The sequence below is a fragment of the Solenopsis invicta genome, chromosome 14, assembly GCF_016802725.1.
Source record: "Solenopsis invicta isolate M01_SB chromosome 14, UNIL_Sinv_3.0, whole genome shotgun sequence".
In the NCBI taxonomy this organism is placed as follows: domain Eukaryota; kingdom Metazoa; phylum Arthropoda; class Insecta; order Hymenoptera; family Formicidae; genus Solenopsis; species Solenopsis invicta.
In genome coordinates, this window is record NC_052677.1 from 11,794,350 (window position 1) to 11,817,042 (window position 22,693).

At 36.8% G+C, this 22,693-nt stretch overlaps 1 protein-coding gene and 1 long non-coding RNA gene across 4 annotated transcripts; one reads left to right on the plus strand and one right to left on the minus strand.

The window, feature by feature from the left end:
* Positions 1 to 28: 28 nt before the first annotated feature.
* Positions 29 to 21,131, minus strand: LOC105193068 (TRPL translocation defect protein 14). Of its 3 annotated transcripts, XM_011157394.3 has the most exons (10): positions 20,477 to 21,131; positions 13,337 to 13,404; positions 12,524 to 12,561; positions 10,919 to 10,956; positions 5,277 to 5,405; positions 5,122 to 5,194; positions 4,097 to 4,497; positions 3,659 to 3,866; positions 3,004 to 3,185; positions 29 to 2,712 (listed from the first exon to the last, which is right to left on the minus strand). In XM_011157394.3, the coding sequence occupies exons 1-10, from the start codon at positions 20,514 to 20,516 to the stop codon at positions 2,366 to 2,368; spliced, it is 1,524 nt and encodes a 507-aa protein (XP_011155696.1). In that variant the 5' UTR covers positions 20,517 to 21,131; the 3' UTR covers positions 29 to 2,365. The 3 variants fall into 3 exon arrangements, with proteins under 3 accessions (XP_011155696.1, XP_039313477.1, XP_011155697.1); XM_039457543.1 differs by lacking the exon at positions 12,524 to 12,561 and having other exon boundaries at positions 20,477 to 21,127; XM_011157395.3 differs by lacking the exons at positions 10,919 to 10,956; positions 12,524 to 12,561.
* On the plus strand, positions 15,087 to 18,825 carry LOC120359567. Its single transcript, XR_005576344.1, has 2 exons — positions 15,087 to 15,556; positions 17,183 to 18,825. It is a non-coding gene; the product is annotated as an uncharacterized LOC120359567 (long non-coding RNA).
* Positions 21,132 to 22,693: the final 1,562 nt, after the last annotated feature.

Consider the following 22,693-nt stretch of genomic DNA (forward strand, 5'->3'; position numbering starts at 1 on the left):
ACACGGTGGAGAGATAAAAGACATGATAGGCACGTGACATTGTTTTATTATTAGACGCTTATGGGTACAACATTCTGTTGTTCAGATCCATTATCTACGTAAACTGAGTGCGCGTTGATAATTCACTGTTGCATCATCGAATGAAAATATAGACTTTCGTGTTTTATACATATATATATTTATATATATACATATATATTATTCTCTTTCTCTTTATTTTCGCGAATGAATGTTTCACAGGCACTTCGTCTCTAAACAGTGGCAAAAATTTGTGAATGATCAGAGAGTTTGGCGTGTAGAAAATGCGAAAGCGACACGTGTGGGTAAGCGTCATCGCAAAATTCATCAAATTTTGAAGGTCACGAGCAAAATATACGGGATTTCGCAAAACATCTTTCTATCATCATCTCTATCGTAATCTCTTTTTCCAACAAATTATTTGTCCCATTATCTGTGAGATCTCTCGCGATTACATCGTTAACACATATTACAATGAATCACAGAAATGTAGATTCGACAAAAATAACTGTGCCACATTATATACAACTAAATTAATTACTTCTATAGGCAAGCACCTATTAAGTACTGATATATTCGATCGTTAGAAGTTTGCCGCGATTGTAACAACAGGCTATCATACGACATTGCCATATTTTTTTTCTAGTGAGTTATCAGATTTACGATTTTTCGAGATCGAAAAAATTAGGAATTCCTACATGCTAAAGAAATATATACAAATCTTAGAAAGTTTGAGAATACTCTACAAAAAAAACGAGAAAACTTTGGCCCGTCGATAAAAGAGAATTAATTTGCATTAGTTGCTCGAAAATACTTCGAATACAGTTTTGTATTATCTTCAATCCTCAAAATCAGAAAAATTTTAAATTCAACTTTCTCCTAAAATTGCAGTAAAAAAGGCTAAAAGATTTCATTCTCAAAAGATAAAAGATAAAAAAGAGATAATAAATATACATATTGGAAATCTTTAAAAGCAATAGTTCGAATAACATTAAAAAGTTATAACTGTTATAAAAGTTTCGATTCTTTTCTCCAATTAAGTAAAACATTGGTATTACTTTGCGATCAATCGAGTTAACTTTTACGTAAAGATTTTAGAAATTCATTATTTTTGGTTTTAATTAAAAAACAAGAATATATTATATATTTGCAAGCAGCTCGTTCTCAAAGTTGCCGCGAGTGAATTAGCGCTTCAAGGATTTTGTGAAATATCTTAATATACCGATTTTTTCCTGAAACATGTAGAGAAATTTATATAATTGATAAAGATCTGATAGCTCACTTTAAAACCTGTACTTCGATATTGCAATTACAGTATCATCTACGTATCGTAAAATCCTACAATATCGTCGGAACGTAAATTTTTAACATCTTTTATGACTTTCCTTTTTTTTGACATTAAGTACGTTACGGACATATTTAACACATTTAAATTCTTTATAAAAAGATTTTGCGATAAGTCCTAAGAGAATTTTCTAACCATTCCCTAGGATATGTGGCCCGATAGCGTTACTCAAATGCTCGATACTTCTCTTGCTTTTTATGATTCGCATTCCCAAACGCTGTTTTTCTTTTTCTAATACGATACGCGCATTTCTCTATCACAATCGTTCTTCCGAACTTTCGAAAGTTGTTGGACAATACTTGAGGCATATATAGAGTAAACTAGAGTAAAGTAAAGTACAAATATTTGGTGCGTCAATGCACATCGCTCGTTCAACTGTATTGAAAACCTGCATGAGACCTTGTTTCATCAATGTTGCGTAATCTTAACTCTTGCTTAATTCATCTTTAACTCTCATCTTTATCTTTTCTTTCTCGTGGAAATTCAAAAAGGAATAATGAGTGAATTGTGAAACTGTATCATCAAAAATTCGCCTCAAATATCACACGAGGGTTTGACGAAAGTGACAACATTAATCGACATTCCCCTCCAAATATTCTTTTTTAATCTGAAATTTTAAAGACTTTTTAAAATTGTAAGAAAGCGTTAAAGAGATGAAAAATTTATTATTTAAAAATTTTTTAAATATCTTTAGGTTTTCTGAAATTTCCGTGCGAATTTCGTCATGTTCTCGAGAGATTTATGTTGGGTCTTGATTTTGATCCAAGTTTTATTCGACGTTGACGAAACCACCAGACCCACGAAAATTCCTTAAGTACGACACGCAAGTTTGATTAAAAAATAGATATTATCTGTGTGAAATTTTAGAAGTCTATCGCACTAGTAGTTGTTGTTTACTCAATATTAATTTCAGATAATTCGCGCCGACACTGATAACGTTAAGTCCCTGCTACAGTTCGGAATTATTCGCGAATTGCTTATTAGTAAAAGACTTATTGTTCTTTAATTTTTCGCATGTCCCTGCATTAAAATCTTATCGAATCCATTCTTCTGCGGTTTATTGGTCTTCACTTCCCGCAAACCCTCGTCCGGCCTCATGGTCAAATCGCCATTACGAATTTCCGGTTGTTGATCGTTGCCGATTATGTTACATCGCTCGGCGAACGTCGCCTTACCATTCGTGAGACTGTTTCGGGCGCCGTTAACGCTTTTGTTAACGATAGCCTGTTGATGCTTTGTAATCGGACCCAATGTGCCACCGGTTTTGAAGTCGAGTCCGTTGCTTTGTATTTCGGTCGTTATACCCTTCGAAATCGGAATACCTTGATTCTCTGCCAACTGCATGGTGCCTGCAAAATGGAACATCATGCGTTATTCATGTGCGTTCCGATATAGCGTTTTCTATCATTAGCAATCTCAGTTAATCGCTATTATTTAGTACGATTGAAATACGTAAAGCTCGAATCTTTAAAAAAGTTTTAAGTGTCGAACTATGCTTCTCTATAAAAAGTGAAACACACATCTAATTCTGATCAAAGTACAACAGATACAAGAAAATATTCCGTATATAAATGTCTCTATTCGAATATACTTATGCAAAAATATAGATATCCTAATTATACAGGATTTAAATACAGTACCATACAAGTTGTGGCAGTATTTGTTGGTGCTGCCCCATTCTTCGCGCAAGCTGAGATTGAACATGCTATAGTCCGGGTTACCGGTGACTTCCTTCTCGATCGTCAGGAATTGAGGTAAAATGTTTATCAATTCGTCACCCGTCAACGCTGTGTACGTCTCGAGTAACATTAAGCCTCGACATCTGTAAAGTGTGTGCACGAAATTACATTACTTAACATCATTTAGCAACACGATGTCTTTTCCTTTCCTACGATGAATATATATAGGCTGCGCTTCGATATACACTGCCAGTATTGAAAATCTATAGTATATGTAATGTGCACTATAGATTTTAATGTTGTATATATATCGGAACACGGTCATATACATAGGAGAAGCTACGGAACAGAAACGAAAGAGTTTGTTTTAATATTTAATCGTCTGAACCTTGACATTAATTATAACCGAGCTCTTTATACGAAATATTTCATATACTAAAATGTCACTCGCATGATGAGTAGAGAAGCTAATAATACAAAATATTTTGGATTTATGAAATTTATTTTTAGATTGATTCTCTTCGATAAATACAGAATCGACTTTTTCAACGAAAGTCGATAGAGATTTTAGTTCAACGTTCTAATTCATTCAATCGTAGAAGTATTTGGATATTACCTGGGATGCGCCGGTTCTCTATATATGTCTAACTGAAAATACTGATTGTTGATGAGAAAGCAACGGCGACGTTTGAAGATAGTGAAATGCGAATCGTCGCGCTGGGCCAACATGTTCAGGTAGTCTCGATGCGTCAGCTGGGTCTTCACCTCGATCACTTGGCCGCACATTTTCGGCCGGCGAATCGTATGAATATATGACCAGTGACCTTAAAGAATAGAAAATTCAAGTTGAATCATCGCTCGAATCCTCATTAGGAAAATGGAATGATGACCGATGCACCATTAATTCGCAAACACAAAAAACTCTTGAATTATCTCATATACTGATAAATACAAATAGATTCCGTCTTCCACGTAATAATATGGCTTTAAATGAACAGCTAGTTCGCGAAAGAGAACGAAGAGCTTTTCGTCGTTCGCACGGTGATTCATTCACCTTTCTGGCCGCGCTTGCGTAGACGTGCCTGCATCTTGGGATTGTTGCTCTGGAGGTAATTATGCACAACGTCGAAGTCCTGGAAAGGTGGGAACTCGCTGTCCGCCGGCAGCGGCGCCGCCACGAGGAACTTGACCTTGCGACTGCTGGCGCGCAACCGGTCGCCGGTGTCGATACCTAGTTTCTGGCACACGCACTCGATCATCCGGCAGATTTTCGTTTCGAAATCCTGCGAGTTGTCAATAACATCGAAGTACGGGTGGCCGACCCAGGAAGCCGCGGCCTTGTAGTCGAGCTCGCGAGCGAGTTCGACACCCTCGGAGCGACACGCGTGTTCCTCCGTGGAGTAGAAATCCTCGGCGCCGTTCGCGGCCGAAACCATGTGGATGATCTGGTTGTACCTGGTCAACACGAGAACGGAATGCTTTACTGATGAAAATCATACTAAATTAAAATGTTAGCACAATGAGAAAAAAATTCTTCTAGCAAAAAAATTATTTACTCGATGGGTGCCAATCAGCTTATTTACTTGCAGTCAAGTTAAAAATTTCTTAATTGAAATAATTGTGTAAATAAAATGAAGAAATAATTTGTATTCAAGTAATTTTTTCTTACAGTTCTAGAAAATGTTCACTGTTAGACTATTTTTACATTCAAGATATTAGATTTTTCAATCTAAGAAAATTTAATCAAGTTCAATAATAATTATTAGTTCGTTTGTAAAGTCATTATTTAAATATTTTAAAAAATGTAAAAATACAAAATCATGTACTTAATACGTCTTATTTACTTCAAAATAAATATTTTTACTTAAACAGAACGAACAAATGCTTGCATCAAAATATATAAGTATATTTTAAGAAAATGTTTCTTTTCATAAAAAAAAAAAGATTTCTCTCATCGCGGTAAAATACTATACTAATCTGCCGCAACAGTCTTAAGGGATATGATAAAAGCAATCTATTTATTTTAAAATCGGATTATTTGCCGAAGACGAAAACCATCTACTTTCTCCTCAACTTTACCTGTTGTCTCTTAGTTCGACGTTATTCCATCCGTTCGAGGCCATCATAAGTTCCCATTTATCCTTCGAAATGACTGCAAAATTTATCTGATTAAATCTCTCGTTACTGGGAGAGTCTCTAATTAATTAAATTGTTTTCCAAGATTTTGTACTAACATGCGGAGGCGTCCATCGCGCCGCGATCACAGATGATCAGACAATTCCTCGAACAGCTCTCACCCAATTGAAAAAACGTGTTCTCGATTTGTATCATCGTGCGCAAGAGATTTTCCTGAAATTTGAATGCTGCAACACACGTATGAAAGAAAATGCGGCATTATACGATGAATGTTCTTGCTCGTATCGGAGTGTTCTTTCAGGGAGGAGGATGATCTGCACGTGGACCTCGGCGATACTTGAAGCGCTAGCCTGAATAATCGCGTCATTTATCTTGATAAAGGGAGCCTAAAGTTTTAAAGAAGAAAGCCTTTGAAGGCGTTTATCTGAATTAAACTTCCTTAGGAACAGTACTTTTGAACTTATAGCGAGGAGGTGCACTAATCGAGTCGTCTAAAAGACGTCTTGGACTCTTGGGTTCAAGCCCTTTTCAAGCGAGGTTCTAGCGAGACGGACGGACGATCCTCGTTCGTTCAAGCGATCACGAAAGGGAAAACGAAAGTCGCCAATTTTCAATCGATTTCCTTGATAATGTAATGACTTCTTGAATTTTGTCATACATTACCTTGCTAATAATTTTGAAAGAGGCAGGGAAACACGCGTAGTTGATCCTTGGATTGTATTCCACAATTGTCACATTTATTCCAGGATAGTGAAGCGGCGCGAGAGGATTCGTCTCTCTCGTCGGCGAGACGCTTTACGTTCCAAGGCCGAGACACAATGAGTGTAAAGTGTAAAAATAAAAATGTAAGAAATAAGAAATAAAATATTATATATAAAATGTATTGCCGACGCGCACTACGAGCACATTACGAGAAGCGATCGATAAACAGGAAGATATGCGGTTAACAAGGGATAAAATAAGCTCCTACGTCTACTGGACGGCATGAAAAAATGTATCGATATTACCAACCGACTTGTCGGCCAATTATAGAGTAATTAATTTCACGAACTTACAAATCCTTGATAATAATCACGTTAAAAAGTTCTTTCATTTTATTTTAACGATCAGAGATTATTTCGCATCTTGAACTCTTTCTTTCGCTTTCTCTTTCATAATATTAATTACGTACTTGTTGCTCTTCGACCTGCGATTCTTGAGAAAGAGAACTGAACCGCGGGAGTACTCATTCTAAACTACTCTATGAAAACAATTTTCGTGATTCAGGCAAATATGTTATTAGGACCATTCAAGCAAATTATTTACTTTATACAAATAAATATTACTTCAAAGAAATAATATTTTCTACAAACAAGTGATATTTATTTATGTAAAGTAAATAATTTGCTTGAATGGTCCTAATAACATATTTACTTAAACTACGAACATTTTTTTCGCAGTGTAGAGCGCGAAAAAGTGCGCGGGAATTCTACTTTTGGGAATTTATTTAAAGAAAACTGCTGCACGCATTCTTCCACGCTTTTACACATTTACTTGTACATATTTAGCGAACACTTATAAATTGGGTATAAATATCTAAACGTTTAATTTTTACGTTACGTAAATTTAAAAACAAACAAATTGTTCATTGCTAGTTGATACGATTTCTCAAAAACTGAAGCTATCGACTTTTGCGTATATGTAATACATGTTTATATCACCTGAACTAGAATAAATTAGAATAAGAAAAACTACTTATAATGACGTGGTTTTAAAAAACAAGTATCGAATTTTTAATAAAATTTATAGAATTTAAGGTGTATGAAAAAAAAAAATGTTAATTTTTAGATATCGCAATAATTCTAATTTGGAAAGACAGATATGTACATAATCGCAAAAATTGAAGTGGGTAGCTTCAGTTTCTGAGAAACCGTATAAAATGTTAATTTACGTAACTTAAAAACTAATAGAAACATTTAGATGTACTGCAATAGATTCCTATTCCTACTAGGCATCGGTAGAAAATAGAAATGAATGGAGAAAAGAGAACTCAAATGATTTCGAATCAATTGTCGATTTTTCTCGTACATCTTACATTTGTGTTTCATCGTGTCTCGGGCCACACTTTAGCGTGACAATTCGGACAACTCACCCACGCCGGAATCGACCTCCAGAATCTCCGACCATCTCGCCTCACCCTCGCAGGAAATTTCACCACCTCGATCTAGATGCGAGGGATACGGGAGAATCTCCGCTAGAATCAACCTTGATCTTGGCCTTGCGTCTTTCTTGGGACCCGGGGACTCGAGTTGAAAAGGATATCACGCGCTTTTGCGCCCGACCGATACCGAATCGCAAAAGGAAATTGAAAGGAACTGATGAAAGGAGCCTTGTTAGACGAAGATACGAATTAAACTTCGTGTCTGTGACATCAAAGAGTTAGGGGTACCTTGATTGTCCTGTTCTACACATTTGAATTCTTCTCTTTAATTTCTTCATTTAATTGAATGAAGTTTTTTTTTCTCCTTGAGCGAATATAGCAGACCGAATATCGTCGACAACGAGAAATAAGAAAACGCGCGGGTCGTATTACCGCACTCGAGTTTCGCAAACGTCAGTTTTTCGCCTTCTTTTTTTCCGAGTGACGAATGTGCCTTCGCGAAAGAATAGCAGACTGACAAATACAGCGCGTGATGTAAAGGTGGTAATAATCCGACGTTTTTAGCTTGGCTCTTGGACATGTAAACATCGTATAAAAAAAACTTTTTTTTTCAATTAATTACGGTCCGTGAGGAAATCAAGTTGAAAAGTTTAAGCTTTCAAAAGTTTGAAAAGTGCTAATCCGCCGTGACGAAATTTCAAGCGCGAAATGCAAGCGAAATGAGCGTAAGCTCTAACAAATTTCTCATCTTTTTTAGATTCTCGCGCGTCTACTGTAGTCTCGGGAAATGGCAAACACACTTTGCAAAGACCGTAACATGCTTTTGATAAAAAAATAAACGACGTCTTTTTAATGAGTTAAATTGCCTCGTGTAAATTATTTCGTGCTCAATTACGAGACAGTCGCTAAACAAAAAAACAAAAAAAAATACTTTATAGGTGTCACGACAACAATTTATCGCTTTTTTTTGTATCTGCTATTATTTGTCACGTGTAGAATTTATAGCTGCAACATTTTAGCAAGTTCCTAGAAAATTTAAGCTTTGATTATAAAGTCAAATTTTATAACGAGTATGATTGGCCTTAATGAATAGGCGTCACAGAACAATTTTTTTTCTAAATGTCACAAATAGTTCAGATATAAATTCTGCCTCTGTTATTTAGATTGATTACGACTGTTTTATATACGAGCTAAAGGTTATCGAAATTTAAAAACTAAATGCTTTCCTAAGTTTATTCTTTTTTCTCCTAATAAACAACAAAAGATTTTGGTCCCGAATTTTAGTCCTAAAAATCTACATTTTGCTGCAGTTAAATAAATAACTTTTAAACAAGTAAGTGGATCCAAACAAATTTTTGCACGAATATTTATTAGAGTTTTATTAGCATATATAAAAATTTTGATTTAACCGATAATAACACAACCCTATTAAATTTGCAAATAAGTACTGCAAGACGCGATTTTACATAAGAATCAAGAGTGAACAAAAAATTAAGTAACTTTTAAACCAATAGTGTATTGTGCCGAAATTTTATACAGATGCTCAAACGTAATGCGAGAATATTCTACGAAATATTTTTTTTAATAATATTTTAAGATACGACCTAAACATTCTTAAATACCAAACATACGCGATGTGACAATGTTTTGGTAATCACTTGGTCTACCTCAGTTAATTTTTTGCGGCTAAAAAATTGCGGTTGTACTCGCAACACTATTTTTTTCTCTTTTAGCGTTCGAGCTGTATCGTAAAAATTGTACAACGGAAGAGATTGAAAACACAATGCGTTTGATATGCGACGCGCATGAAACGTGAGCGAGAGAAGCCCAACATTCGCGCTCGTACGTTCCGCTTCAAGGGCGAGCTGATTAAAGTCGCACGATCGTCTTACGTAAGGGCGAACGATACAACATTTCGAACACCGGCACGACGTAGCAGCAAAATTTATTATCTTATCTCTCGACGTTGGCGCGAAACCTTGTGGTTCCGGCGCGTACATGCACGACGTGGGACGACGTTTCAGAATTCATTAAAGAAAAAAAAAAAAACTTAAGAAAGAAGTGTACCGAGAGAGATAACTCGGTCGAGCGCACACAATACGTTCTGCGCGAGGTAGTACGAAAGTTATTCGCGGGATAAATAAATGGTGCAAGAGATTAAAAATAGAACGGAGGGGGGGGACTGTGTGAAAAAGGTGGACCAATTGACACGGCTGTATGAGCGGGGCGCAAAGCGGACGGGGCAATAATGGAATTTCTTCATGTGACGACCGGAGCGGACGGACGGCGGACAAAGTCCCCGTCGCGCGCGCCTCGTAGACCGGGAAGGCCAGGTTTAACGTAAGCCAAGAATTTTTGACACGTTATGCAATGTGTCGGGCTGCCGTCGACGGACGACGGACGGAGGGCACGCGAGGCGAGCTTGCGCGCATCCGTCAAACGTGACGTTCGCAGGCCGCTCCGGGCATCCGCGCGCCGCGACGAGACGTTTACCTCGCGCGCGCAGGCGACGATGCTTACGAGATCCGGCGAGAGACGTTTCGTTTTACGCGACACCGACAACAGGTCGAACTGGTTTCCTTTATCTTTTCTATTTTTTTTTTCTTTCTTTCTTTTTCTTCGCCGTGTCACCGTATCAAGACGCGAAATCCTTTTCTTTCCTCTCTCTCTCTCTCTCTCTCTCTCTCTCTCTACCGCTCTACCGTCTGTTAAGTTTAGGATTTTTCCGTCCGCGTTTTATTCCCACCTCGTCGTCGTCGTCGTCGCGATTGCGATGGTTGACGCAATCCGTCGTGCTACCGGGGTAATGTTTCCGAGACGCGGTTCCCCAAGGTCGGCGAGAAATAATGCCTCACACTCCTCTTTTGCATTTGGTTCACGAAAATTGTTTAAAAAAAAAAAAAAAAAAAACCGAACAACGCTGGTCGACAATTGGTCGTTAAGCCGTGTAATTTCCATCTCAGCCGAATGATGGACGCATCCCAGAACTGTCGAGTCAGTCAGCTTGATTCCTCTCTAATTAATTACATCAATTATCGCAGAGGCTTCGGCCAGAATTCGCGTCACGGATCGAGCGGCGTTCGCAGGGTGTTTATGCAAGCGAATTTTGTAAAAAAGAATTGCCGCATTTTCCAGGAATTTTCATTCAAAGATAAGATTGGAGAATTTTTTTTTATGCGTTGCAGCTTTAAAATAAAGTTTATTACATTTCGTTTATCTCTCACTGTTCCTCAATCGTAGACTTATAAAAAAAAAAATACATAAAAATTTTAAATAATAAACCTTTAAAAAATTCTGAAAAATAATTTTGTTGGAGAAGAGACGGGATTTAGAATTAAAAATTTTCTCTCCAACAAAATACAAGGAAAATTCCTCATTTTCGAGGATGAAGAACAAATTTCCTGAAAATACCGGGATTTCCCCGTTTTCTCCCGGCTACAAACGCCCCCGCTACGCGTTAATTTCCGCACGTCTATTGGAGATTTTACGCGGATTTTGAGTGAAAGAAAATGCGCGCTGTCAAGAGTCGAAGGATCACGTGAGTGCGAGAGGTAAGAGGAACGAGGGGATTTAAAAGCGATATAATCTCAGCGGACTTACCCTCCTCCGCGTTCAGGTCTGAAAACTTGATGCCGCCACTGAAATGGAAAGAAAGCAGACAGCAGATATGAGACAATTGCGTAGACACACACACACGCGCGCGCGCTACAACGCGAGCGTTTGTTAATTGAGTTTAATCGAAACAACGTTTGCAAACACAATTGCGACGCTAGGACGGTCTTAAATATCTCGCAGCTGCGAACTGCAGCGGCAATTGAAGGAGCTTGTCACGCGGACTATCTGAAACGTCTCTTTGCACCACAGTGCTTATTTCTCTTGAAATAGAGAATCAATGTGCAAACTCATGGTAAGCGTTCTAAGAGACGCCCGCCGAGCGATCTTGAAGTTTTCTTTGCGTAGCTTTTCAAGTTACTTCGCTCATTTGACATTTTACTTCCCGCGAGCTTTGTTCCGCAAATTTTTTTTTTTTTTTTTCTTCAACGTAACAATCGATTACTTGATTGAACGAGAGTGAGGGCGAACGGCTTTATTTCAATCTTCAGAAATTCCCGTTAAGGACGTATCGGACAATACAGTCTCCGGGAGGTAAATCAAATTTGGAAATGTGTTTAATAAATCTACACTTGAAACAAACTGTATACATATGAAGGTTACGTAAATAAAATTATATTTTTGCAGTTTATTCACTTGATTTGTTATTAGAAATTAAATTATTTTTCACAACATTAGCAAAAATCTCGATTTTTTTTTCGTGTAAGTACTTTAAGTATTCAAGATGATTCGTACAAAGTTTTATTGTGATTGTCTGTTTAATTATATAAGTAAATCAATTTTATTTACTTCACAGAACTGATCTCCGCGCCGCAATAAAACTTTGCGTAAATCATCTTGAGTATTTTAAGTAATTGAATTTAAAAAAATTTAGACTTTTTTTCATTATTTCATTGTTGATTATATTTTCATTGGAGCACACGTCTACTTCTTATTGAAACAATTTTATATCCAGCTAGAAAGTCGCCGCTAAATTTTTTCTACTATCTTCAAACAATATAAAATAATCTGTAATTTTTTTATTATTCTCTATGAATTCTCAATCTTCGATTGATTGAAAGAAAAAAATTAATGAATTTATGAACAAATCTGTAATTAGTTACGCTAATCAGAGATTGAAAATTATTTATAATCACAAATAATTTTCAATTACAGATCGTTCATAAATTCATTTTTTTTTCTTTCAATCAATCAAAGATACAAAATTATTTATGAGTATGAATACCAGCCTCAATTTTTTGAGAAATGTCCTATACATCCTTAACCCTGCAATGCGTAAAATACGCGCGTATACACACGCAAATTTGCGGGACTAATTCCGTGCGTATCTTCGTGGTATTCCCTGTAAAGTTTCGACAATTTTTAAAATCAGTCTACTTCTCTGCCATATCTCCAATTTTAATCTTCCAAGATTATCTCCCGATCTATTTTGGTTCTTGAAATCGCTTCATCGTAAGGGCATTCCAGGGTTAATTCGAAAGAAAACCGTCCGAGGGTGACTCTCGTTCCAATTCTTCTCTCTTTGTCTTTCTCTCTCGTTTTTTATCTCTCTTTTTTTTTTTTTTGTAAACTTGTGATCGTATAATTGCATACCTGAGCAGCACGGTCGCTGTCTCGGGGACACGGAACACCTGAAAAAGAAGACAACCACCGCTCTATCGAATCCAAAACGAAGGGTAAGAGCCCCCCGAAACTAGATCGCGTTATCGTCTCTCTCTCTCTTTCTCTCTCTCACTCTCTCTTTTCGAAATCTTTCTTGCGCGCTATACTACAATTCGCAAGAAAACTAATTTATGTATCTTTTCATTTAGGACAACTTAAAGAACATTGTTGTCGCAATATTTCCTTTTTCTCGAGAAGAAGGACTCGACATTAAATCGATCGGAGGAAGTACACGTTCCGCAAAGCTCGTGCTATTATTCAGTATCATTTAGTATCAACCTCTACACGCAATTACGACTCGCCATGTGGCTAAGGCAGAGACCCTCACCCTCCCCGAGAGGGAGACGAGCTACGGAAAGAAAGAAAAGCTACATTATGCCATAATGCGTTATCCTTGACTCGAATTATCGTGCAGCACGCGATAACCGAACGATTTCTGCAAGACACGGTAGACTCTATGCAGAATGATAATCATCCCCTTCGCGGCTATACCATCGACAACGAGCAACCCGGTGTACGTGAGGTATATACTGTACGGCATCTGTCGAATCGAATCTAACGTGGAATCGAGCGAGCGCGTCGCTCGCTCAGAGAGAAATGCAAAAAAGTCAGTTAGGGGGCGAGGGGGTAGATTCGCAAAAAAACGGAGATATCTCCGTTTTTTTTTGTTTTTCTCTCTGTCTCTTTCTTTCTCCCTCTCCCGCGGAAACTTCTTGCTTTCGTAGATCGAAGGGCTTTACCTACCTTCCAGCCCATGTTTTCGAAGAAGGTGCACAGCCTGGTCTGTCCGGTTGTCTTGCCACCGCATGGTCCTGCAATCGCAAACACATGTGTTAGACAGGCTGCTCGGAAAAAGTTTTCGCGATATCGAGGCTGGGAATAGCGCTCATTTGCTACGACAACAATGCACCTAACGCAATTGTCATTTCTAAAATGTCTGCAAAAAAAAAGAAATTTTGCTGAGAATTTAATGCATCGAATAAAGAGCTAATAGATTTATTTTTATTCTTTTATAATCAGTAGATCAACTCGTTACACCAGAGTGTTTAAAAATGTTGTAAAATTTCAGTGCGCGGCTCTAGCAATTGTTTAAACAATTCGGACATCGTGTCGTGTTATAATTTTTCCATCGTTGGATCCATTCCACTTTTGTTCGACGTCAAAGGAAATGCTTTTGGCGGTTATTCAACTATTTCAAATTTCATAATATAGTTGATAGTTACTCATTCTAATTATGTTCAATTTGTCAGCGTTCAACTCACGATGTGTGGCCTAACATTTATTTTTTAGTACATCTTTCCTGATCGTTTTATTTTTATTTCATAACTTTTATCAGTTTATATCAATAGTTTTAATCAAATCAAAACGTTCGTGACGTTAATATAATTTCTTTTCTGTGTTTATTCTGCGAAATTTGAATCACACAATGCTGTATTGAAATTTCTTAGAATAAACACAGGAGAAAGTTATTATCAACTCAACAATATTCTCATATTCTCATAGCAAGAGTATAAAATCTTCTTGAAAGACTTTGATAAATATGAAGAATATATTGTCTAAAATAAAATCTTGTTTTTCTAGACTGAGAAAAAAATTTGTTGGGAAACTAAAGTATTTATCAAAATCTTCTTGAATGACTTTGATAAATATCAAGAATTGTCTAAAAAAAATCTTCTTTTTCTACCCTGAGAAAAAAATTTGCTAAAAAACTAAAATATTTAGCCCGATACGTTCATTTAAATATTGATATGGTTTAATTGAATTTAAAAAACTTGAATGGTTTTGATATGAATGAACTGTATCTTTTTCGTGCAACTAAATAATTATTGAATCAACCCCCTCCCCCTCCTCATGTTTAGTTAACTAATCGTTACTTAGAGACTATGGGATATATATTTTAATTCTTCAACAAATTTTTTTCTCCGTGTAAAAAAGCTAATGCGTTCGTTGTATTTTTATTGCGTAGAGAAAAAAATTCTGTTTTTTGAATACATGTAGAATATTTTTTAGACAGGCGACTTGCTTACATGATGAAACAAAATTCTTCATGCAAGCAAGTTATGTCCGTTTAAGATTATCAAATTCTTTCAAGAAAATTTTTATACTCCTGCTTATATGTATATGAGAATATGATTGTTGATTTGATACTAATTCTTTTTCTGTGAACGTTAATTTATTTATTCAAGTAACTCGTTGCCAGCCTTTTATACATCCAATCTTTTTGTATAAGATTTTAATGATTCAAAGCATTCAAACTGGAAAACTTTGATTTTCAAGTTACGTCGTCGTAGCAAATGAGACGACGTGGACCGCGTGAAACTTTTACTCTATGATATCACCATCTCTCCCTTTGCCTTTCTTTCGTTACGTAAAATAACCGATGGGCGTATGAAAAGGCAGACGCCAATAAAAGTCAAATTGAACGTAATTGGCGCGCGCCGGCGCGGCCATTAATTCGTCGCGACGTTATGCATCGTGCTCGTTATGCGTCGAGATAGCAGTGGCGAATTTCAGCCCACCGTGACCCGATCCCGAAATAAATCATTGCGATCGCAAAGATCCAGCGTCTAAAAAAAATTCCCGATTTACCCCGAATTTCTCCTAAAGACTAATCTAATCTAATCTAATCCAACGGCCGACCCCTTATCACGAAACTAAGCGGAACGGAAATCATTGATCCTCCATGTCCTTTACGTAAAAATTGAAATGCTGCGAAATTTTTTTTTCTCCGCGCGATAAAAATACAACAAACATGTAAACTTTTTTTAAAAACACAAAAATTCTTTTTCAGATAATTCTTCGTCTCGCGACAAAGCTCGGGAGAGTCTCGTGGATAATCTCGTTGGAATTGTATTTAGTGTCTAAATGAAGTTCAGAATCTTCAAGAAGAGTATCTTATTTCCCCTCGGTTTATCTTGAGCTGTGTCATCTTCGCGATCGCATGAAGATTAAATCTCTGACGAGGTAAAACGAGGCACGTTCCTCTCTCTCAAGGTTCTCCTATATATTAGAACATTGAAAACAGAGTTTGGTAATAATAATTAAACCTAGATAACGGTCATTAATTAGTGAAATAGTTTTAATTAAATATTCAGTCAATGTAACTAAATATTTAACAATATTTAGTAACTCTGTTTATAGAGTAATTGATTCCCTATAGGAAGTAATATAGTAAAAATATAAATAAAAATATAAGATAGTAAAAATATAAGAATTTTAAAATAACGTTTTTTTTAATATAAAAAAAATTAATATTTCGTATTTCCAATTTTTTTTATAGTAGTAGACAGCGTATAGTTTTTTTATTGGTATAACGCGTTTTCCTTACATACAGTAAATGATACTTGAAATTAAGTTTGAATAAATATATAGAATAGATATTATTTATATATCCTAAATAAATCAATTAACAAATTAAATTTTATTTTGTTTCTAAAAAATGCAGATTCATATAGAAATTAATTAAATATTATTGATAGAGTCACTGAACATTTGATTATATTAATCAAATATTTGAATAAAATTATTTCATCGAAGCTTGATTAGTATTATCAAACTCTTTCAGCGTAATCGAGCAATTTAAGTTTCGTTACGTTACTCCACGTTTTGCAATTCTCGCAACGTCACGGAACGCCGGATTGTCAGTGACAATTTTCGCTGCCCGTCAAAAGATAAAGCGTTAATAACGATAACGACGGATCAAACAAAGCTATCTATAGCGCCTGCCTGCGAATAAATCGCGACGTAACTTCCGCTTTTTATCTACTGAATTGATAAAACAAACATAAGAAATATTGTTTATCGAGGTCGAAGAAAAATAACCAGTGACTCATGACAACGTGGATGGTCTGAGAAAAGCGCGTCCGGTCTCGATATTCCGCAATGCATTTCACATCTGGCTATCGCCAGTAAACAATGAGTAACATCGACGATTTAGTCTCATCGATGAGGGGACTTTCATACTGTAGAAGCTTGCTCTTTTTCCTACCCGAGACACATCGAACTTCTCGCAACAGTTTATTCTCTTTCTTCTTCTTTTCTTTTCATATTAGAGTGCAGAAAAAAGAGCAAACCTATAATACAATACATAAAGGAGTTCAATGGAGAGTTGAGTGAAACAATGCCAATTAAATATTGGATTATTGTAACCGGAAATAATTTCACTTTTCCAGTGACACAATTGACTATTTGAAACAAGAGCTGAGAAGAACTACTTTTTAAAATTTGCTTGAACATATAAATTTATTTCAGTGAAACAAATCTTGATTTAAACACAACGAAATAAAATTTTATTTCCAGCAAATAGACCAATTAATAAAAAAAGAAAAAAAAATGAAATACGTTTCATAGAAATGTATATTCCGTTATCACAATCAAATTTTTTTTACAAACAAATAAATATCGAAGAAAATGCTAAACAAAAAAAAAATGTTACACTGAGAAGAAAAAGAAATATTCAGATGAAGCAAATTGCTTACTTGCTAATTATTTAGAAAAGTAAAATTATTTTTAGTTACATTCATCGAATATTTAATTGGCATTATTTCGCTCGACAATTAGGTAGCTATTACCAAACTCTTTTTTTTTCAGTGTATGCGGAAGGAGGATGAATAAAAAAATAATACAACAAATCACACGCGAGCGATGCGAACAATGAAGGCAACGAGTGGGGGATAAAATTTTATCCGACGGGGTTAGACGAAAATTTATGCGAACAAAGCCCGAGAGACTCTTCTCTCTCGGGTCACCCGGTACAGTTGTGACCGCGTGTCCCTGCGTGGCGCGTGGAATCGATCGACATCCGCGCGTGGCTACGATAACGAACGTTGCAAAATGTTGCAAGGGGAACGGACGGCAAGAGACAGTGCGGCGCGGCGAAGAGGCCGCACGAACGGCGAGATGAACCGCGTCGCAGAGTCATTTACAGAGGAAAAAAAAAGTTCGATACGACGAATAAAATTTGCGGTACTACCTTCAAATTTAATTAAGCTAATTCCGGCTTGTAATAAAAAATAATCTTAACTAATTTTTTTTTTGGGGTCGATTAGGTTTCTAATTCAAGTATTTACGTATGTTTAAGTTGAATTTATAAATATTTGAACTGTAGAAATTTAATCAAGCCACAGTTGGAAAAATTGTATTGAATTTGACATAAATCACATGTGCCAAACGGTCCACTACAAATTCTGTGTTAATTTGACACAATCTGGACGTGTTAAATGATAACATTAATTACACATAAATATGTTCATTACTTACTTAACACAAAAACTTTAACCAGCAGATTGTTTTTACAAAAATACACAAAATTTCCAACAGAGTGCAACAATTGATTTACTCAAGTTAATTATTTTTCTCTTTTTCCATTGAAGCTTCCTTTCCCAGAATTCCGAGCGGTATCTCATTCTGTCGAATGATACGAGTTCTTAAACGGCCTTGAATTGAAATTATCATCCATTCGAAATAATGCGAATAAAGTGTGCACTCCGCACTTTCTCCAGAGATAAAGATAAATCTCCGCTGCTCCTACTTCGCTCTCCGTCGTCAGTATCGTTTTTAAAACGCGTCTCCGGCGGCATTCTCTGGAAGAGCGCCAGAGCTTCGTTACATTGAAATTCAATTATATACGAAAAAGTTACATTGAATTAAATTTCGACTGTATTGAAAGCGCGCGGGGGAGATGCGCCCGAAACTCCGCACGGACAGAAAAGTTCTTTCGCTCTTTCGTACTCGGCAATTAGCGTGCCTCTCTCTCTCTCTCTTCCTCCCTTTCTCAACCACGGATTTCCGATTCTCGTTACTTGATCCACGAGAACGAGAAGAAACGCGAGCGGCCGCACACACCACGTGCGTCCGTCACGGTCGGCGCGGGAAAAACGCCTCTGCGAAAATCCCGCCTCCTCTCGTGCGTAATATAAGATTGCATAATAATCCTCACGCGCGTTCTATTCTCGCGTCGTCCTAACCGGTGTTCGCGGGCACGAAAGTCACGAGGCGATCGTCCTCGGAACGAGACAGAGATTTAAAAAGAAAAGAAGAAAGGGGAGAGGGAGATACACGACGACAGTGCATCACGTACGGAGAAGAAGGCTATACCTGAGGAAACTTGGCGCAAGCAGCTGGAGTGGAAACGGGAATGTTCTTGAGCGAAGCACGTGCTTCGCCGTTGAATCTCGTGTACATCTAATTTTTTTCTTTTTTTTTTTAAATTGCATTTTACTGTGCAAAAAAAAGGAGTGTTCGAACGCTTAAGTTTGATCTCGGTGCGATGTATAGTAAATGGTAATTCCTTCTGATTTCGCGAATTTTCACCCGGAAGAATGATTCTCGATTACGTATACGGGCACGAAACACCTTCCTTCTGCGTATCTGTCTATCTATTACTGCGCAGGAAATCGATTTAATCGGAACGTTCGCTCGATTTCATTAAAATACATGAATATACATCGCCAAGTAATATCGCGCGGCGGCCGGAAGTTTTTGCGTAAAGCCGACGGATTAATCGAAATACGCCAACGGACTTAAATGGTGCTTTAAAGCGCTGTACGTGGCTTAAAGTGCACCGAGGAAAAAAAAGTTGTTAACCTGACTGAATTTTTCACCTCGATTAAATTTCTTCGGCTCAAATATTTTATGTATTTAAGTCAAATACATAAAATACTTGAACTGAAGGAATTTAACAGAGTTGAAGAATTTAGTAGAGTTAACAATTTCTTTTTTTCTCAGTGTACGAAGGTTATTTTAATCCGGAGTTAATTCGACTAAATTTTTCGACTCGATTAAATTTCTTCAGTTCAAGTATTTTCTGTGCAATATTTAAGTTAAATATTTATATAGTTATATGCTTAAACTGAAGTTCAAGTGTTTTATGTAATTTAACAGTAAGTCAAGTACATAAAAATACTGAAAAAATTTAATCCAGTTGAATTTAGTCAAGTTAACAATTTTTTTTCTTTTCTGCGCGAAGATTATTTTAATTCGCAGTTAACTCGACTAAATTTTTCGAATCGATTAAATTTCTTCAGTTTAAATATTTTATGTGCAATTAAATTAAATATATATATATAGTTATATGCTTAAACTGAAGTTCAAGTGTTTTATGTATTTAATAGTAAGTCAAGTACATAAAAATACTTGAACTGGAAAAATTTAATCCAGTTGAATTTAAACAAATTAACAATTTTTTTTCTTAGTGCGCAAAAATTATTTTAATCCGCAGTTAACTTGATTAAAATTCTTCAAGCTCAAATATTTAAATTAAAGTTACATGTAGTCAAGTTTAATATATATAATTGTTTAAACTGAATTTTAAGTATTTTATGTATTTAAATCACACACACACACACACACATACTTAAACTGAAGAAATTTAATCGAGTTGAAAAAAATTTCGTCGAGTTAACAACTTTTCTTTCTCAGTGCGCGTACACGAGCGGGTTTAAAAAATAGACCGAGAGGTAAACGTGGTGGCGAATTTTACATATTTATGTAAAACAGACCGAGGTAAGTGCCGCTCGTGCCACCGTCGAGATTCTCGCAAATTCGTGCGGGGTGATAAGAGAGATCCCTGTGAAACTGTCCTATACGAGAGATATCAGCACGCGAGAAAACGGACGTTCCCTCGCACCAAGTGCACGAAATATGTAGATTACAAGAAAAGGAAAAAAAAAAATCAATGGAAGACTCGTGCTCACGCCGCATGCTTACGCACTCCAGATTCGTTCTAGCTGTCCCGGTGATTAGAGGGAGCTTCACGATTGGACGGGGGATGAAACCCAGGACGCGCGACCCATGCTAAATAATCTACTCCAGCTCAGAAGTTGACGCGCGAGGGGAGGGAAAGGGAGGCGGGGGACGCGACATGTACCCCTGGTCGTTACGTACCTCCGGTCAGCACTAACTTGTACACGCGTTTCTGATCCATCGCAGCGGTTCCACTTTTGCCCAAAATCGTTGCCTCTCTGCCTTCCTCCTCCTCCTCCTTCTCCTCCTCTATCCGTCGCCTTCTCAACCCTCACGCTGCTCGACGACGAGCCTTCCTCCGGGGGCGCCGGGGTGGTTGTTTCCTCCTCACTGACGGAGGGAGGGACGCCAAGGGTGGCGAATGTGCGACGCTCGAAGGCGGCGATGGTCGGTACTACATAAATACCTGGTGGCGCATCTCGGGTCGGCGGCGCGTGCTCGACCGCGTGCTCAGACGACGCATGGAAGAAACGGCGACGGGGGACCGGACTGCGAAACGAGGGCTGCCCACGGGCGCGAGCTGTTCTGCGATCCACCGACTGGCGAGCCTCTTTCTCTCTCTCTCTCTCTCTCTCTCTCTCTCTCTCTCTCTCTCTCTCTCTCTCTCTCTCTCTCTCTCTCTCACCGCAGGTGTTCACGACCCTTTTCTCCGAGGTCGAGAGGGGTGGGCGGAGAGGAAATAACACGGCACCGTGAGTCTCGCGCGACACTGCTCGGGCGCACAACAAACGTACGCACGTCCACCTCGTCTCGTAGCTCGAAAGCGTCTGAAGTGAGTTGCGCAGCTGGTCCCGTGAAGTCACGCGCGCTCTGTCGGAGCTGGCCGGAGCCGGAAGCGGCGCGGCGGTGCGCCGATAAATGCCACCGGAAGCGGAAGCGACAACGGACTTCCGCGCCAAATTCAAGTGTCTTGCGCGCTCGGTGATCGAAGGCTTTCTTCGGAACGAATGTTCAAAATGTTTAAACCAATTCGACGGCTCTTTATTCGTGAACTTTACGTTTGCGAAGTTGGCTTCAGTAAAAAAAGATATTTGCTTCTAGAAGCGATTAACTTACGTTTGTCCCTGCAAAACAAGTTATTAAAACAGCGAACGTCATACAATCAGTGGACATATAGCACATAATTTATAGAATGATCGATTAACATTGAAAGATTTGAACAGATTGAAATAATTTAAAGATAAATAACAAAATTATAGAGTAACAATTAAAATAACGAAAAATAATAGGATTAATTACTGATTTTTTTATTCATTAGTAAACAATACGCAAATATTTGGATGCGCGTTCGATTTTGGGAGTATCACTTGAAGTTATTAATTTTAGATGGAATATAAATATAAATATTATACCAGACATATTAAAACAGCAATCAATTTTATTTTAATGCAATAACGCTGAAATATGTAAGAATTTTTCAGAATTATATTATAAATAGTTAAAAAATTAAAAAATTAATAACTTTTAACTAAACTTGATTAATTTTTAATTATTTAATATTTGTAACCTCAACTACTTAATTTTGAAACACATTCAATGAATAACTTTAACTTATTAACTTTTTCCTAAGTTAAAGTCTATTCATGCAAAAGAAACAAATTATAAAAGGAAAAATATATTTCCATATAAAAATCAATATGTTTTCTTGTTCTTTCATATAAATTTAATTTATAAATAAAATATTAAATTTTTTTAACATTCATAACATTTATTTGTTTTGTGTAATTTTACTTTAAACTTTTAAAAAAATTACAAATTTCTAATTTAAATCAATAACTCTTTTATCAACATCAATTTTTAATTTAAATTAATCTCTCGTTACTCTTAATTTAAACTCGTTTTTTTATTCATGTATCATGTAACTTTTAACATAACTAAATTAATTTTATAAGCCATTAACTTTATTTAATTAAGAAAAAATTAACTTAACCTGGGAATTTTTTCTTTGCACTAGTGAATACTTTAACTATATTTTGTTATATTTTAATAAAAATTCCAAGTAACTATTGTTCCAAGATGTCTCAAATATAATTATCGATATATGTATTATTAAACATCATGTATTAAAATATATTGATATGTATCATAATTAGAAAAATCTAGAAAGATCAAGATTCTCTGTGGTCAAGGTTGTGCTTTTTCGCGATACCAGGATTGGTATTACTTACCGAAATTATTTTCGATTCCGCATTTACGTGAGTACAGAAACAGATTTGCACAACAATATCCCTCTCGCAAGATCGTAGAAGATATGTCCATGACGGCGCCGTCTTTATATATTTCACCGCCTCCTCCCTCTCCCCCTCACGTCGCGGTCGTTTAAACTTTGGAAAATACCTCAACGGAAAAAAAAAGCGA